This window comes from Mus caroli, unplaced genomic scaffold, assembly GCF_978045245.1.
Source record: "Mus caroli unplaced genomic scaffold, Mus_caroli_1 scaffold_6, whole genome shotgun sequence".
In the NCBI taxonomy this organism is placed as follows: Eukaryota; Metazoa; Chordata; class Mammalia; order Rodentia; family Muridae; genus Mus; species Mus caroli.
In genome coordinates, this window is record NW_028227261.1 from 121910729 (window position 1) to 121928556 (window position 17828).

General features: G+C 39.8%; 1 protein-coding gene across 2 annotated transcripts in view; it reads right to left on the bottom strand.

Annotated features, from left to right (window-relative positions):
• Casp8ap2 (caspase 8 associated protein 2) overlaps nucleotides 1–17828 on the bottom strand; it is a 39041-nt gene that overhangs the window by 18674 nt on the left and 2539 nt on the right. For both annotated transcript variants that reach the window (XM_021161510.3, XM_021161511.2), the window contains exons 2-6: nucleotides 11887–11969; nucleotides 5814–5882; nucleotides 4732–4832; nucleotides 3817–3891; nucleotides 370–485 (exon numbers count right to left, since the gene is read on the bottom strand). In XM_021161510.3, coding sequence (XP_021017169.1) covers nucleotides 370–485; nucleotides 3817–3891; nucleotides 4732–4832; nucleotides 5814–5882; nucleotides 11887–11941 — 416 coding nt within the window. In that variant the 5' untranslated portion in view covers nucleotides 11942–11969. The remainder of the gene's footprint in view (nucleotides 1–369; nucleotides 486–3816; nucleotides 3892–4731; nucleotides 4833–5813; nucleotides 5883–11886; nucleotides 11970–17828) is intronic.

Genomic DNA, 17828 nt, shown 5'->3' on the forward strand with positions numbered 1-17828 from the left:
TCTTCCCTTGCTCAGCCTTCTTTCTCTCTTCTAGGTGTTCTGGGCTCATGCTTCACTGAGCTACTTCCCCAGCCCTGCTCTCCTGCTGTCTCCGCAGGTGTTTCTGATGCAACCAGCAGAATTTAACACATGCACAATGACTTTCTTTGGTAAGCAGTACTAGAGCAAGACCCCAGTGATTTAGAAAACTATGTATTTTAGAAATTGTGTGGCAATGTTCCATCAGTAGCCATAGGTATCACTACAAATCATTTAGAGTAGTTGCCATTTACACCAGAACCATGAATAACTCTTTAGTGAAATACATATTTCATCCTTTGAAAATAAAACCATACTTTATGTGATTGGTGAAAGGTGACATCCACATACCTTTGGTGAAGATGATTTATCTCTTCATCCTTACGGTTTATCTCCACTCTGGCAGTTTTGATAAGTGCTGAGATATTCTTCTTAAGAGACTGGTTTTCATTTTTTAAGTTCAAGTTCTAAAGCAGAGATAAGACGCATTAACAGACCCAGCATGTATGCAACTGTTAATAGTGCTACTTGTAGTTGCTAGTTGTTGTGAGGATTTCAAAGACAAATCTTGGCTATACATCATAGACTTGAATTCACTTGATCCTCCTGCCTCAGCCTCCAGTGTGGGGATTAGATGCCACCATACCCAGCTTTCTACTAATTATGGAATACTTACTAATGCTAGTCATTATACATTTTATCTTATGTAATTCTGAGATGTGGCTCCCTAAGAATTAGTTTTCCTACTGCTTAGATGCAGAAGCTGTGATCCTGAGACAATAACCAATACCAGAAAAGAACCACCAGATAGGACATACTTCAGACAAGATTGTAAAAGCAGTAACACAAGCAACAAGTTCTGCTTAGTTTTAATAACTAAAACATGATCTGCCGGGTGCAGTGGTGCACACTGTTAGTCCCAGCACTCAGGAAGCAGAGGCAGGCAGATTCTCTGAAAGTTAGCCTGGTCAACATAGAAAGTTCCAAGACAATCAGAGCCACATGTCTTAAAACAAAAAACCACTAAGAAGTGCTAAGCATTAGCTACTTTAAAAACTAAACATGCAAAGATATATTGGTTTTCAAATAAACACAGAACCTAGGGCTGGAGAGATGGCTCAGTGGGTAAGAGCACCCGACTGCTCTTCTGAAGGTCCAGAGTTCAAATCCCAGCAACCACATGGTGGCTCACAACCATCTGCAACAAGATCTGACTCCCTCTTCTGGAGTGTCTGAAGACAGCTACAGTGTACTTATATATAATAAATAAATAAATCTTTAAAAAAAAAACACAGAACCTAGAGCTAGTTCTTTCAGGGCAAGAAAAGAGAATCAAGAGAGAGAGGCACGTTTTCAAAAAAATAGACAGAACACTGTCACATTATTTCTTGCAGCACAATAACAAAAAGAACCATCTGACAACTGTGAATCGCCATTTTTTCCAAAAAAACAAACAAAAAAAAACCTTACTCTTTCTTTTTTTTGGTTTTTCGAGACAGGGTTTCTCTGTATAGCCCTGGCTGTCCTGGAACTCACTCTGTAGACCAGGCTGGCCTCGAACTCAGAAATCCACCTGCCTCTACCTCCCGAGTGCTGGGATTAAAGGCGTGCACCACCACGCTCGGCCAAAAACTTATTCTTTGTTCTTCAAAATTACTTTCTTTTAGCTGTGTGTGGTATCACACGCCTTTAGTGCAAACACTTAGGAGATAGAGGCAGGCAGATTTCTGAATTCAGGGCCAGACTGGTCTACACAGGAAGGTCCAGGTAAGCCAGGGCACAGTAGGACCATTTCAAACAAAAGACTTAAACTTATCACCCAATTATCGAGTTGTCCAAGAGATCATTTATGTCAATGCCATTTTAACTTTGACACAGTTTTCCTATAATCCTTTCACTAATCAAGGAAAAAAAATTACAATGATAAAATGACACAAAACATTTTTTAAAGTGGAGAGGTATGGACATGGCCAAGGTATAGTGCATGCATGTTGGAATTTGTCAAAGAATAAGTGGAATTTTTACACATACAAAGAAATGTCAGATGCTGCATGTTTAGCTCACATGACAGAGACTCAGGCTTTGGGTTCAATTCCTAGCAAACAGAAAAAACTTCAGAAGTTGACAATACTTTACCACCTTAATTGCTAATGCCCCCAAAATAGGGCTGGGGGTACACTTCAGTGGTAGACATGCACAAAACCTGAATATTAAGCTTTTTTTTTTTTAAATGTGCATTGGTGTTTTGCTTGCACAAATGTCTGTATGGGGGTGTTGGGTGCCCTGGCACTGGAGTTACAAACAGTTGTACACTACTATGTGGGCACTGGGAATTGAACCAGGACCTCTAGAACTCATTCTGTAGACCAGGCTGGTCTCGAACTCAGAAATCCACCTGCCTCTGACATCACTGCCCAGCAATATTTTAACTTTAACTATAACTTCTTTTTCTTTTTCTTTTTTTTTTTTTTTTTTTGGTTTTTCGAGACAGGGTTTCTCTGTATTAGCCCTGGCTGTCCTGGAACTCACTTTGTAGACCAGGCTGGCCTCGAGCTCAGAAATCCACCTGCCTCTGCCATCACTGCCCGGCAATATTTTAACTTTATAACTTCTTTTTCTTTTAAGGAAGATAGTTTCACCGGGCAGTGATTGCACACACCTTTAATCCCAGCACTAGGGAGGCAGAAGCAAGCAGGCCTCTGAGTTTGAGGCCAGCCTGGTCTACAGAGGGAGTTCCAGAACAGCCAGAGCTATACAGAGAAACCCTGTCTCAAAGGAAAAGAAAAGAGAAAAAAAAGGAGATACTCTTACTATGTTTTACCCAAGCTGGCCCTGAACCCTGGGGGAAAGTGATCCTCTCATCCTAGTCCCTTAAGTAGCTTGCACTACAGGTACTGTGCTTAAAAGATTCTATGTCTGTCTGCCTGTCCATTCTAGAGAGCAAGCCCAAGTTGTTATGCTCTTATATTATTGAGGTTCAGGAGTTGCCCCCACAAACCACACGAACAATGATCTCAGTCAGACAGGGATGGTTTATTGAGCACACACCTAAAGACTGATGGACAAGGGCAACAGCTCAGACTCGGGGGCTGAAAGCTGCACATTGGATATTTTTCTCAGGGCTAGCATATAAAGGCTAAAACCACAAAAAACTCATAAGCAAGTGCAAGAAGTACTGCAGGGTGGTCGGCCCTGACTCAAGCCATTTTAGATGTAACAATTCATATTGACCTTTAATTTGATGGTTTCTAAATGAAGGTTATGGTTATAGACTGTTTTAAGATTAACAAACCTTATAGCATACAGAGCATAACAGAGTATGTGGCCAACATGACCCTGCTCTGAGTCAAGTTATTTTTCTGCATCAGTGACTGGCAGGGCAACAATATAAAAGAGCTGGTGGTCACGAAACAAAATGGCTATAGCGATGCCAGTGGGGCAGGCCTCAGCAATATAAAACAACGGGCTGCCTGGAAAGATAACTCAGTAAAGAGCTAGGCACACAAGTGTGAGGATGGAAGCTTGATTCCTCAGAACTCACTGGAAAAGCCATCTGGGGTTGCACATGCTTTATCACCTCAGCACTAGAAAAATGGAGACAGGTGGGTTCCTGCGAGTTGCTAGCTATGCAGCCTAGCCTACTTTGTGAGATGCAGGCCAGTTAGAAACTATGCCTCAAAAGACAAGGCAGACTGTGCCTTAGGATCAACACCCAAAGATGGTCTCTGGCTTCTAGATGCATGTGCAAACAAGTGCACTCACACCATAATGTTAATGAGGAAGAAAAAACCATGATACCTGAGTCTGTATTTCCTTAAACCTTTTCATCAGGTCTTTCATTTGCTGCTGACATTTCCCATATTCTATCTGCAACTGAAAAACATAGAAGGATTAACTTAGCCATTAGTGTACTTTCTTAGCTTAAATGACATTTAAAATTGGGGGTGGGGGTAAAATCAATGTACTCATAGGGTATTTAGTCAGGTTATGTTGTATTCTGTTGTTGCTAGTGTTTCCTAGACAGTGTCTCCAGATGCAGGCCAGGCTGCTTCACTACTGAGCCCCTGTCTCAGCCTCCCTAGCACTGAGATTAGAGACAAGTGCCTGCCTAGACGATTGGTTTTTACATTTCAGCCCATTCATGGTACACTTTGATAAGCTTCTAACTCTGAACCTTAATATTCAAATATAGAAGTCTTGACACATTATGTAACACACAAATATAAGTCATGAAAAAAAAATTAAATGTTATAGTTCACTGATAGTCTACTATAGCTTTAGATATATTCAGATACTTCTTAAGTTCAGTTAAATAAAATTGTAACTGAGTTTAGACATGTATTCAGAAAGTATTTCTTAAAAAAACAAATCAGGGGCTGCTGAGATGGCTCAGTGGGTAAGACTGCTCTTCCTAAGGTCCTGAGTTCAAATCCCAGCAACCACATGGTGGCTTACAACCACCCGTAATGAGATCTGACACTCTCTTCTGGTGTGTCTGAAAACAGCTATAGTGTACAATAATAATAAATAAATCTTAAAAAATATTTAAAAACAAACAAACAAACAAAAACAAATCGGAGGCAGAAACTGCTTTAAATATTCTTAATTTAAGAACTGATCCTTCAACACAGACTGTTCAATAGTAAGCTGTAGCCATTTCCTCAAGAGCTACAAAAACAAATAAACGTCCTTAATAATCGAGACAAGTCATACGTCATTGTATGTTGCCTCCTTCGCAGTTCCTTCTTCAGTCAGGATCTCTTCATACAAATCTAAACAGTTTCTGAATGACACACAGGATCTAGCAGTACTGTCTGAAAACAAACAAAAACTTACATTAAGATACTTGTTAGGATTTTTCTGAATTAGTTTTATCAACATCTTAGTTATCTTCATATTTTCTACATGTATACCATTATTCTTTGTGCTACAATTCTTTTTTTTTTTTTTTTTGGTTTTTTTTTGAGACAGGGTTTCTCTGTGTAGCCCTGGCTGTCCTGGAACTCACTTTGTAGACCAGGCTGGCCTCGAACTCAGAAATCCGCCTGCCTCTGCCTCCCGAGTGCTGGGATTAAAGGCGTGCACCACCACGCCCGGCTGTGCTACAATTCTTGATGTTGCATCTACTTCAAAGGGTATTACATGTCTCCTCATAGCATTTCCTACAGCCTATACCGTATATGGTGCATTTGGATAAGCTTTATAGTGTAACTCTGAACCTTAATGTTCAGATACAGTTAAAAGAAATTTGTGGCCCGTAAGTCTTGACACATTATGTAACACACAACTTAATATAAATCATGAAAAAAATAAAATGTTATAGTTCACTGATAGTCTTCTATAACAGATGATGGCAAGAAAGTGGCTATTCCAATGAATCCGGTGTGATAATTATCCCCGTTACAAAGCACTGACAGATCTGACTGTGGACAGGTGCTGAGACACTCCTTCACCATTCTTACGGATGCATCTGAAGACACAGTAACAGTACTCTCTGAGAAACCATAGCCAGAGACGCATATCCTACAGCGCCAGTTGCCATTTCAATGGTATGAAATATTTTTGCACAAAACCTAATTAAACTAGAGTCACAGATTAATAATGTTAATAATTAATATTAATAATGCCTGTGTTAATATGTTCTGATCAAGCTTTGGGTCAAAAAGTAATTATCTCAGTGGAACCATTTCAAAGACATTATTTGAAAGCTGTGAAGTTACCAAGTGCCATTAACAATAAAACAAACACAGTAAATCAACCAAACAAAATGAGACTGTTTTATGAAAGTTACATACCAGAAACAGCACTGTCCAGCCCAGCATATATGTCCAATGAGCCTTCATCATTATTTTTAAGTGGAGAGGCTGCAAAAATAGCAAAGACTAGTTAAAACTGTCTTATGGGCTGAGGGTTTTGTTTGTTTGTTTGTTTGTTTCAATTCCTACTTGGAAGGATGAGGAAAGGAATATATTATTTCTGCTTTAGCGCATGAGACAAGGGTCTGGGATGGTAGCGGTGGTGGTGGCACACACCTTTAATCCCAGTACTGGGGAGGCGGAGGCCAGCCTGGTCTAAAGAGCTACTTCCAGGACAGCCAAGGTCACACAAAGAAACCTGCCTGGAAAAACAAACACACAACAAACAAACAAGAAGAAGAAAAAGAGGAAAAGAAAAAGTCAAGGGCCAGGCAGTGGTGATGCACGCCTTTAATCCCAGCACTTGGGAGGCAGAGGCAGGCGAATTTCTGAGTTCGAGGCCAGCCTGGCCTACAGAGTGAGTTCCAGGACAGCCAGGGCTACACAGAGAAACCCTGTCTTGAAAGCCAAAAAGAAAAAAGGAAAAGTCGAGGTTTATATGTGCTTATCAACAGAAAATGTTTGATGTGGAGATTTATAAATTGACTAATTCAAATTCAGACTTAAAAAATCATTTTAAAAAAATATGTGGAGTTGAGAGAGACGGTTCTTAAGAGCGCTTGCAAAAGACCTGAGTTTGGTTCCCATCATCAATGTTCGGAAGCTTACAAACACTCTAGCTCCAGGGAATCAGACGCCTTTTCTGACTTCTGTGGGTACCAGCACACATACCATACACATACCTTCATGGACACATTCATTTATACCTAATTAATTTTTTAAAAACTCTCTTGTAGATTAAAAATCTTACTAGCGCTGGGGCTAAAGGGAGCTTAGCAGTTAAAAGCACTTGTACTTTTCCAAAGAATCCAAATTCAGTTCCCAGCACCCACATCAGACGGGTCACAGCTGCAGATAACTCTAGTTCCAGAGTATGCAACACCTTCAGGACTTCATGGGCACCTGCACTCAGGAGCACATGCACAGACATGTACAAATCTTTAAAAACCGTGTAATGAGGTTCTAACTACAACAATAATAAGCTACTTCCCATCTTCATATAACACTATACATGCTAAATTAAATAGTAAAGCTACCCAAGGAAGTAGATGTTCTTTCAAAGAATCCAGGTTGGATTTCCAGCACATACATGGAGGCTTACAACCATCTATAAATCTATTTTTGATACTGTCTTGTAGCCTACAGACACCAGGCATGTACATGGTATACAGACATATATATGGACAAAATACTCATATACATAAGAGAACGAACGAACGAACGAACGAACGGACGGACGGAAGGAAGGAAGGAAGGAAGGAAGGAAGGAAGGAAGGAAGAAAGAAAGAAAGAAAGAAAGAAAGAAAGAAAGAAAGAAAGAAAAGTAGATAGATAGATAGATAGATCTAAGTTCTTTCTCCCCTTTATCACTGCTGTTTGTTGAAAGAGGTCTGTACTAGAGCTCTACAGCAGAAGGACATCCCTCCAAGAATGTTAAACGTAAGTAAGGCCCACAGGTCACACGCATACTGGGATAGCTAAGAATGCAGCCTGACACATCTGTAGGTGGCATCATCATGTCGAAACGTCAACAGGTTAGACAACCTTTCTAGTCCTATAGGCTTGAAAACCAGAGGAAAGGCTCTAAGGAAATAGCAACTACAGGTGAGAGAGCAAATTCAGAAAGCCAAGGACAGGACTCCCAAATTGTGCCTTGGACAGCTGTATAATCCCCAAAGAGAACAAACTCCAAGAAGACACCAAAAGCTAAAATACCTAGACAGAGATTTCCTCCAACTACAGGGAAAAGTGTAAATGCAAATTCAGCCAAGTCAAATACGTTAAAATAAATACAGAATGGAACAGAATCCTGAGTCTCCACATAGTTATCAGTTAGTCTGTAACTAATGCAATCCAAATTTAGTAAACCTTACCAGAGAAATAGAAACAATTAAAAGACCAACTGGGGTCAGGCCTGGTGGCACACACCTTTAATCCCAACACTCAGGAGCAGTTGGTCTCCACAGTTAAGTTTTAGGACAATCAAAGCTACATAGTTAAGACCCTGTCTCAAAACAACAACAAAAGAACCAAATGGCTAAGCATGGTGGTGTATACTTTTAATCCTAGCACTTGAAGGCTAGCCTGGTATACACAGCAAGTTCCAGCCAGACAGGCCTACAAAGTAAGATCTCATCTTAAAAAAACAAAACAAGTCAATCTATGAGAGTTCGAAGCCAGCCTAGTCTACAAAGTGAGTTCCAGGACAACCAGGGCTACACAAGAAACCCTAACTTGAAAAACAAAAACCAACCAACCAACCAAACAAACAAAAATAACCAACTGAAAACTATAAAACAGAAAGCTACATATAATAATTATAATATCATCATCATCATCATCTCGATATGCTTGACTGTGAAGTACACTGATTAGTATAAATTACTCAAATTTTTTTTAACTAAAAATAGAGGGAAAGAGGGGAAAGTCTTTAGAAGTCTTATAAGGGACTGGTGATGCCTCAGTAGGGAAGAACACTTCACATCTTACAGATGAGATGATCTGGTTTGTTTCCAGCACCTACATAGTGGTTGACAATCATCTTTATTTCCAGTTCCAGGGGATCAGAAGCCCTCTTCTGATCTCTGCAGACATCAAGCACACACATAACGGACATGCAGGCACATGTGCATTACATGCAGACAGAACACAAATAAAAGAAAGTGAATAAAGCTTAATAAAATTTATTTAAAGACTTTTACAGAATAAGGTCAAAAACTCCCACAAGATATAACTGGAGCCTAAAAATAAAAAAGAAAGGATATTAATCCCAGCACTCGAGAAGCAGAAGCAGGTGGATTTCTGAGTTCGAGGCCAGCCTGGTCTACAGAGTGAGTTCCAGGACAGCCAGGGCTACAGAGAAACCCTGTCTCGAAAAACCAAACCAAACCAAACCAAACCAAACCAACCAAACAAACAAACAAACAAACAAAAAAAAAAAAAAAAAAAAAGAAAGGATAAAGGGAAAATGATACCATGGTAGTATTAAAAGACTAGCAATGATTAAAGTTATTCTCCTAAATGCTTTTAATTTCTTTATGATGAGACTATTTAAAGTCAAAGTAAAAGTTAAAGCATCTTATTGCTGAGTTAATTCTGTATAGACACATTTGGATTGTCATCATGACACTCTTAACAATGGCCAAGTCATAGGACAAATGTCACAATACCTAAAAGATTACAATTCCTTGAACACCCAACAATAATGCAAAACAATATAATCCAAGAGCACACATATAAATAAAGATTAAAATGGAATTCAAAAGCACACTCAAAATAGAATGTATGGCAGTCTTCCAATATTTAAATATACAGGTTAGGGTGTAGGTGAGTGGTAGAACACTTGCCAGTATGTACAAGGCCCAGAGCTCAATTCCCAAAAAAAATGCAGCTAGCTATACCCAGTGAGAATAATAATGTCATTTTTGCCCTTTAAAATTAGTAGTTAGTATGATAAACATTTGTGAGAGATTAGAGAGAGCTCAGCAGTTAAGTTCTTATAGAGGGCTAAGGTTCAGTTACCAGGACCCATGTAAGGCTCATAACCATCCATAATTCCAGGTCCATGGGACCTAACCCCCTCCTCTGGCCTCAAGGGCACCAAGCATGCCCACGGAGCACAGACATATGAAGACACTCATACACAGACAGGCAGGCAGGCAGGCCAACAGACAGACAGACAGACAGACATGCACACACCCACAACTAAAAAAAGCTTTATTTAAAAATTTACACATTTTTTAAATAAAAAAAAAAAAAAACGAAGGTATTCTTTATAGTATACTATGAATTTTTCTGTTGATTTGTTTTGTTTTGTTTTGAGACAAGGTTTCTCTGTGTAGCCCTGGCTATCTTAGAACTTGCTCTGCAGAGCAAGCTTGCCTCAGACTCAAGAATCTCCTTGCCTCTGCCTCCTGAGTGCTGGGATTAAAGGTGTGCACCACCACTGCCTAGCTTTTTAAAAGGAAAAATCTACAGTATAATAACAGCAATGTGACAAGTTGAAACTCCATTAGCAAAACCAAATAACAACTATTCTACTCACAGTGTTGATGATGCTGAAGGGACAGGAGCCCTTCCATGTCTTCCAACATTAAATTTTAAAAACACATTTTCAATAAGAATGAAGAACGGATTAAGACTTACTTAACCCCAGTGATACAACTACAATGCAACCTTTACACTTAAGGTTCAAGGGAACACTATAGAAGAGGGGGGTGGAAAGACTGCTAAGAGCCAGAAAACTAGGACAACTGCTGTAAGACTGCTTCCTATATATTACAGGGAAGCTATACCTGTACAAATCACAGAAATATGGCTGTGCCTAAACAAGACCAGAAGAATGACATTCTGACATGCCAACATGGATGGGGAAATCTCATAAGACCCAACTCCTACAAAATCAATGACTGCTGAGAACAAGAGAAGGCCCCTGAAAGGTTGTCCAATCCCAAGCAGTCAGCCCTTAAACATACACATATAAGCTACTAAACAGACTCAGCAGGATATGGGTGTGTGGCCATAATTAAAGAAAAGGTAATGAATTTGGGAAGGAGTGGGTTATAGACATGGGAGAAGTTTGTGTGTGTGTGTGTGTGTGTGTGTGTGTGTAAGATGTAAATACAGCACAGAAGTTACAAACCTACATATCACTATATTCGACGTGTAAGAGGTCTCTATTTAGGGTTGGAGATGTAACTCATTTGGCAGTATTTCCCTAGCATTTTATGAGTTTATTTTATTACCATGTCTTGTGTCATTGTTCACCCCACTGCCACCATTCCCTCCTTCCTCTGCCCTTGTTGCTTCTCTTCTCTATGCCAAAGTCTCCCACATATCCCAAGTTGGCCTTAGAACTCAGTTCTCCTGCCTCCCAAGTGCTCAAACTATAGGCATGTTCCACTTCATCCAGGAATAATTAAATCCAGTTAAGCAATAATAAATAAGCATAAACTCATTAAAAATATTTACTTCCAAGTAAGGCAGTGGTGGCACTTGCCTTAAATCCCAACACTTGGGAGACAGAGACAAGCAAATCTCTTGAGTTCCTTTGAGGCCAACCTTGTCTACAGAGTGAAATCCAGGATCGTCAGGGCTACAGAGAGAAATTCTGCCTCAAAAACACCAAAACAAAAAGTTTTACTTCAAAAGTTACAAATATCTATTTGGAATATGACAACAGATATTATGACCTATCATGTCAGCAAAATTGCTACCTTGATTACTTACATTTAGAGACTTAAAAGCACACAACAATAAAGGTCAGCCAGGGGCTAAAGAGATGGCTCAGTGGCAGTTCCAGAGGATTCAACAACACCCTCTGGCCTCTTTGGTCACCAGGCATGCACATGATGCATATATTTATATGCAGGCAAAACAAAGGAGAGAAAGGGAGGGGGGAGAGAGAGAGAGAGAGAGAGAGAGAGAGAGAGAGAGAGAGAGAGAATGAGAGAATGAGAATAAAGTTAGCCAGGCACAGTGATTTGTGTCTACAGGCCCAGCTACTTAGTTGCCTGAGGCAAAATGATCACTTGCGCCTAGGAGTTCCAGCCCAGTCTCACAGCATAGTGAGGTCTCCAAACTACACAACAAGGGCACAGATATAGCTATGGAGCAATGTGCTGTGTAGCCAAGTATATATAGCCCTGTGTTTAATTTTCAGCACTGTAAAGAAAACAAAAAACAAGAAAAAGGTTCCCCTTCACTAAGTACTCCCTGTGTTCTAAGAATTTTGCTGTGTTAAGTTACTCACGTACTTAACACAGAAAAGAAGAGTGGAGGATCATTTTTCCTAAGAATAAGTAAATGATTTTATAATTGTGATCAAGTGAGGTTAGGGCTATCACTGTGACAGCGTATGTGCCTGCATTTGAAAGATCCTGGTTCTAAACTTCCAGCACCAAAGCTTAGAACGAAACAAAAAGTAAGTAAATTCAGAACTGAGAGTTCTTACCAGGACAGACATCAAACAAACCCGTTCCATCACCATTGTCATCATCTGCTGCCATGGTCCTATATCCTTCTCATAGGTGCCATCTACGGTATTAAGCATAAAGATTCCCACCATTAGAATAGCTTCAACTTACAAAGCAACCTTCTAATTTGAACACACTAAATAACTTCATTCTCACAAAAAAAAAAAAAAAAAAAAAAGCCTAACATTTTCTGAGCAAAAAGTTTAAACTCTAAAATGAAACTCTTAAAGTCATTAGTATAGATAGGACATGAACAAAGTAAATTACACTAATTTTATAAAAGAGGCCAAATTATGCTAGTATGTACCAGACCCTGAAACTGGCCCCCATTATCACGGCGGAGGGGGATCTCAAAATACAAATTAACTATTTTTTTAATTATTTATTTATTTTATGTATAGGAGAACACTGTAGCTGTCCTCAAATACACCAAAAGAGGAGATCAGAGTCCATTACAGATGGTTGTGAGCCACCATGTGGTAAAGGGAATTGAATTCAAAACCTCTGGAAGAGCAGTCAGTGCTCTTAACCACTTAGCCATCTCTCCAGCCCACAAATTAACTTTTGCACTAAAATAAGAACCATCAGTACTAAAAACATACTCATAAAACATATTCATATAACAAGAAATACAAATGCTATCCCCCCCCCCAGATTATGGGGAGAAGCCTGACAACCTAAGATCCATCAATTCTCAGAACCCATGGTGGAAAGAGAGAACCAATTCCAGCAAGCACACACCTGCCCTCACACACACACCATCCACACAAACACAACACCAGTAAATATAACACTGAAAATAAAAAAGATGCATTCAAGCTGGGGTATGGCTCAACAGTAGAACACATACTTACAAGCATGCATGAAGCCCTAGACTCTCTAATTAGTGCCACAAAAATAAATGAATGAATGAATGAATGAATGAATAGGAGAGAAACACACAGGCTGGGAAAGACTCTCAGCAGGTAAAGTGCTTGCCGTGTAAGCCTGATGACTCGAGTTCAATCCTGAAAACCCATGTAAGGCAAGAGAGAACCAACTCCACCAAACTGTCTCTGTCTTGTATGGGCTCTCGTATGGGCTCTCGTTAACATGGCATATGCATGCTTACACTCACATCTCACATACACACGCGAGCACACACAAATATGCACACACACAAATATATGATTTTTTTAAAAAGATACAAATGCACATGCATATGTACATAGAAAAATGGGCAAAAGGTACTTTTTAAAAACTTGTGGTATCTACTGGTAAGGGAGTTGTGCATACATGCCATGGTGTACAGATATGAAGGTCTGACGACAACTTTCATGAGCCTATTCTCTCTTTACACCATGTGGGTCCTGAGGGCTCAGGTCATCAAGCAACAAATGCAAATTAAATTCTTTAATTGCTTTTAGAAGGCCAGTGAGTTGTCTCAGTAAAGATGTTTGCTACCAAGCCTCATGACCTATACATTTAAACCCCTAGGACCCACATATGTAAAGAAAGAGCCCACTCCACAATACATAGGTGTATGCATTGCATTTAGAGCTATGCCATGAACCTGTATTTGATGCAGAGGCAGAGGTAGAGGCAGAAGGACTAAGAGTTTGAAGTCATTTTTGTCCACATAGAAAGTTCCAGGTCAATCTATTCTACATAGCAAGACTCAATCTAAAAATAAATAAATAAACAAAATAAATAAAGCAAGCAAGCCCCTCCCCCCCCCCCCAAGACACAGTTTTACTGTGTAGCTCTGGCTGTCCTGGAACTTACTCTGTAGACCAGGGTGGCCTAACTCAGAGACCTGCCAGCCTCTGCTTCCCGTGTGCTGAGATTACAGGCATGTGACACCATCACTTTTAAAATTACTTTTAGAAAGTTTAAATTCAGTGGTAATGAATGAAAGGCAAATGAAGAAAAAAAGGTGTTATGTGTCTAGAGAAGTACCGAAAGCCAGGCTTGGAGGCATAGGTAGGTAGATCTGTCAGTTACAGGTCAGCCAGAGCTACACACACACACACACACACACACACACACACACACACACACCCCACCGCTGCATTCCCCCCCCCCCCAGAGGAGGAGGGGAGGGGCACACAGCAACCCTGAGAAAGAATCTGGACTTGCATGTAGATCTTTACTCTCTCCACCCCACCTCTTATCTTTCTATAGCCACTCTGTTTCACAAGGGTGTACGCCTGGTTTTCTTCACATTCTGTGCAAAATTAAACAAACATAAAACAAGCCAGAGCCATTAAATCAGTCAGGATAAAATCTACCCATATGGTGGCTCACAACCATCAGTAACTTCACTTTCAGAAGGTCTAAAGCCCCCTCTTGGCTTCCATGGACACCAGACATGCATGCAGTGCACAGCTGTACATACACACAATACATACAAAATATAAAAATAATTTTAAAGATGTTATATTTCCTAATAAATATCCCAAAAAGTATACTTTGCCTTCTATAACCATTAAATTAGAATCCAGAAATTAAACTAACTATAGATTTTTTTAAAAATTGTATCTGTATTGAATGTGTGAGTGGGTGTGTGTTTGTATTAGGGGATGAGGAAGATGGCTCTGTGGCACAACATAATCACCAAGCACAATGCTCTGGTTTCAGTCCTTACTACCAAAAGAAATCTTACTGGTCTACAATCAAGCTGTCATCAGGGCTGTGGTTCTAGAGTTTGAGAGAGGCTGTTCACATTTTCCAGTTTCTAAAAGCACCTGCATTCCTGGTTTGGAGCCTCCTTTCTCCATCTTCAGAGTCTAAGGCCTACCATCTCCTTTCTTCTCCAATGTCTGCTTCCATAACTACATTTGCATGCTAGCCTGCTACGCTCTCCCTAGGCCCCTATCATCACATGGACAATCCTAACACCTCTCTTCCTATTCCTCTCATTGGAACCTGGGTAACAGATTCTGCCATCACTTGGATTCAGGATAAATCTCCCCACTTTGAAATTCTTAATCATGAGAAGAAATGTAGCCCAATTAGTAGAGTGCTTGCCTGTCATACACAAAGCCTACCTATTATCCCAGCACTCAACTACTTGAAGGCCAGCCTGGATACATGACACTCTGCCTCGAAGCAAAATCCTTAAACATATCTCTACAACTTTACAATCTCTTTTGTCATATTTGCTTTATATATTTACAGATGGCAGGTATGAAATCAGCTATCTTTCAGGGCCATAATGAACTGATTTTTCAATCCTTTTTTTTTTTTTTTTTTTTGGAGGGGGTTGGGGTTAAGACAGGGTTTTTCTATGTAGCCCTGGCTGTTCTAGAACTCATTCTGTAGACCAGGCTGTCCTGGAATTTGAGATTCTCCTGACTCTGTCTCCTGAATGTCAGGATTAAAGGTATGTGCCACCACTGCCCATCTAATTTTTAAATAATTTAAATAACAACATTGTAACCAACAGATACCAGTTAGACAACAGATGACCTGAAGGTAGGGACTGAGTTTCATATACTCAATATATACTAATGAACACAAATACTTACTACAAAACAAGGCAACCCCCCTCCCCCCCCCAAAAAAGACTACAGGAGCCAGAAATTTTAAGTTCATAGGGTTTTTTTTTTTTAAAGATTTATTTATTTATTTATTATATGTAACTACACTGTAGCTATCTTCAGACACTCCAGAGGAGAGTCAGATCTCATTACAGATGGTTGAGAGCCACCATGTGGTTGCTGGAATTTGAACTCAGGACCTCTGGAAGAGCAGTTAGTGCTCTTAACCACTGAGCCATCTCTCCAGCCCCATAGTTTATTTTTATGATGACTCCATTGGTCTTACTCATGGCCTAGGTAGTCTCATCTACCATGGAAAAGTTCCATCTATTACAAGGTCAGTAACAAACTATAAATGCCTTTGGGCACTTACACAAATGTATGAATAATTTCCAAAGGCTATGAATTCAGATATTATCTTACCTTGAATTAATTACACTAGCATAGACTTTCTCCTTGGACTAACTGCTGATGGAGGGGGGAGGAGCATAGGATACAAGAGGGAAAAGACTGGTAAGGGTGACAGAATGCCTGTTGCCTTCAGAGTACTGGAGAGTTAAGAACTGCTTATACAAAGATATAAAGCAATAGTCAGTAAATACGACAAAAAAATAAAAAATAAAACAAATACATTCCTCTGAAACTACATATTCATGAAGTCCAGAATATTCTCTATCAGCATCTGATCACCTGACATCTTTATTTTTATGAATAACACTCACACTCTAGACTACTGACATCACCTCTGTAACATCCATCTGTCCATTTGCCCTCATTTACTGCTGTTTCAATGTGCTTTAGGCCCTACTGTTGCTACCTAGTTTGCTAAATACATGCTACGAACAATTCTAATTCTTTCACAGAAGTACTGCCTGTAGCAATTCTTGCTCAAAACCTTCCCATAACCTGCCAACATCTAGTGAATTTTGCCCAAATTCCTTATTTTGATTTAAACTGGTACCTTTCTAGCCACCTTTATTATTTACTATTTCCAAAATTCCAAAATTCTGAAGATTCTGTTTGTAGACATTTTCTGATACCATCTCACCAGATCTACTCTGTACCAAGTCTACTATGAGTTCACATATAAATGAGTCCAGATATGAAATGTTCATAGTTTAAAATGTGTGAAAGCAAGATCAGAATGTGAGGTTTTAGAAAACCAAAAAACAGTTTATATGTTTAAGATACTTGAACTCTCTCCCGTAGCAACTGGAGCAACTGGAGAGATCACTAAAATTCTAAAGCAGAGGCTAATCAAATTCACATTGCAGATGCTAGTGGCCAGGAGCTAGACAGCAAAGATCATTCAACACGGGCATACACATCTAGTCTCAGCAGCTGCAAGGCTGAATCAGGAACCAACGTGAGATCCGATCTCAAAACAAGCATAAGAAAACTGTGCAAGACAAATAAGGAGTCAAGAATTTAGCAAAAGACAAAGTCTAGCTCTGAGGGATTTCCGTGGGAAAGCTGTTGTATTTTATGCAAACCTATTCAAATGTCCACTCTTTCTGATTTGAAATTTCCTTTATACCAAAACCTGAGCTGTCCTTAGAATACATATATATTATATATAAAATATAAAATATATAAATACTTATAATATACATATTATTTATGTATTATATGTATTTGTATTTGTTTATTGTGTTTGTACACAAATGGAGGTCAGAAGAAAACTTGGGGGAATTTATTTTCTCCTTCTACTATGTGTGTCAACTTCAGTCAGCTTGTCAGGTTTGGCATCAGCTACTGGTTAAGCTATCCCACCCACCCTGACCTGTCTTCAAAACAGCAATCTAACCATGCTCCTGCTGTGCTTAACGACCTTTGGGTGCTCCTTGCTGATCAGGACATGAACACCCTTGCTAACAGTTCTGCAGAGGTCTGGCATGGCAGAGCTGTACCACTGAACCAGTGGGATTCTGTTCACGGTTCTTCTCCATCCCCCAGCAGCCTATGCAGATCACATGAGCGTCTATGAGCACACTTGTTCTCTCCCGGTCAGCAACTCTGAAAAGTGCAGACTGTTTGCTTAATACTCTACCATTATTTAACTGTTATTTTGGCCAAAGTAATATCCCCTAGGCACAATGTCGCCCCACTAGGTAAGGACCTCTGATATATTCTTTGGGTTTTCGGGAGCATATGGGTGAGAACATTGAGACAGTGCTCTCCATGTAGCCCTAGCCAGCAGGAAGTCAATCTGTACACAAGGCAGTGTGCAAACTTAAGAGATCCACTTGCCTCTGCCTCCTCAGTTCTGGGACCAAGGGTGTGTGCCACTTCACCTCACATTGTTCTATATCTTTATACCACCGTGTCCTTTCCCTAGAGGACTTCTTTCCACAGTTCAACTGTTGCAGAATATTTATCACATTGCAAACCCAGGATCT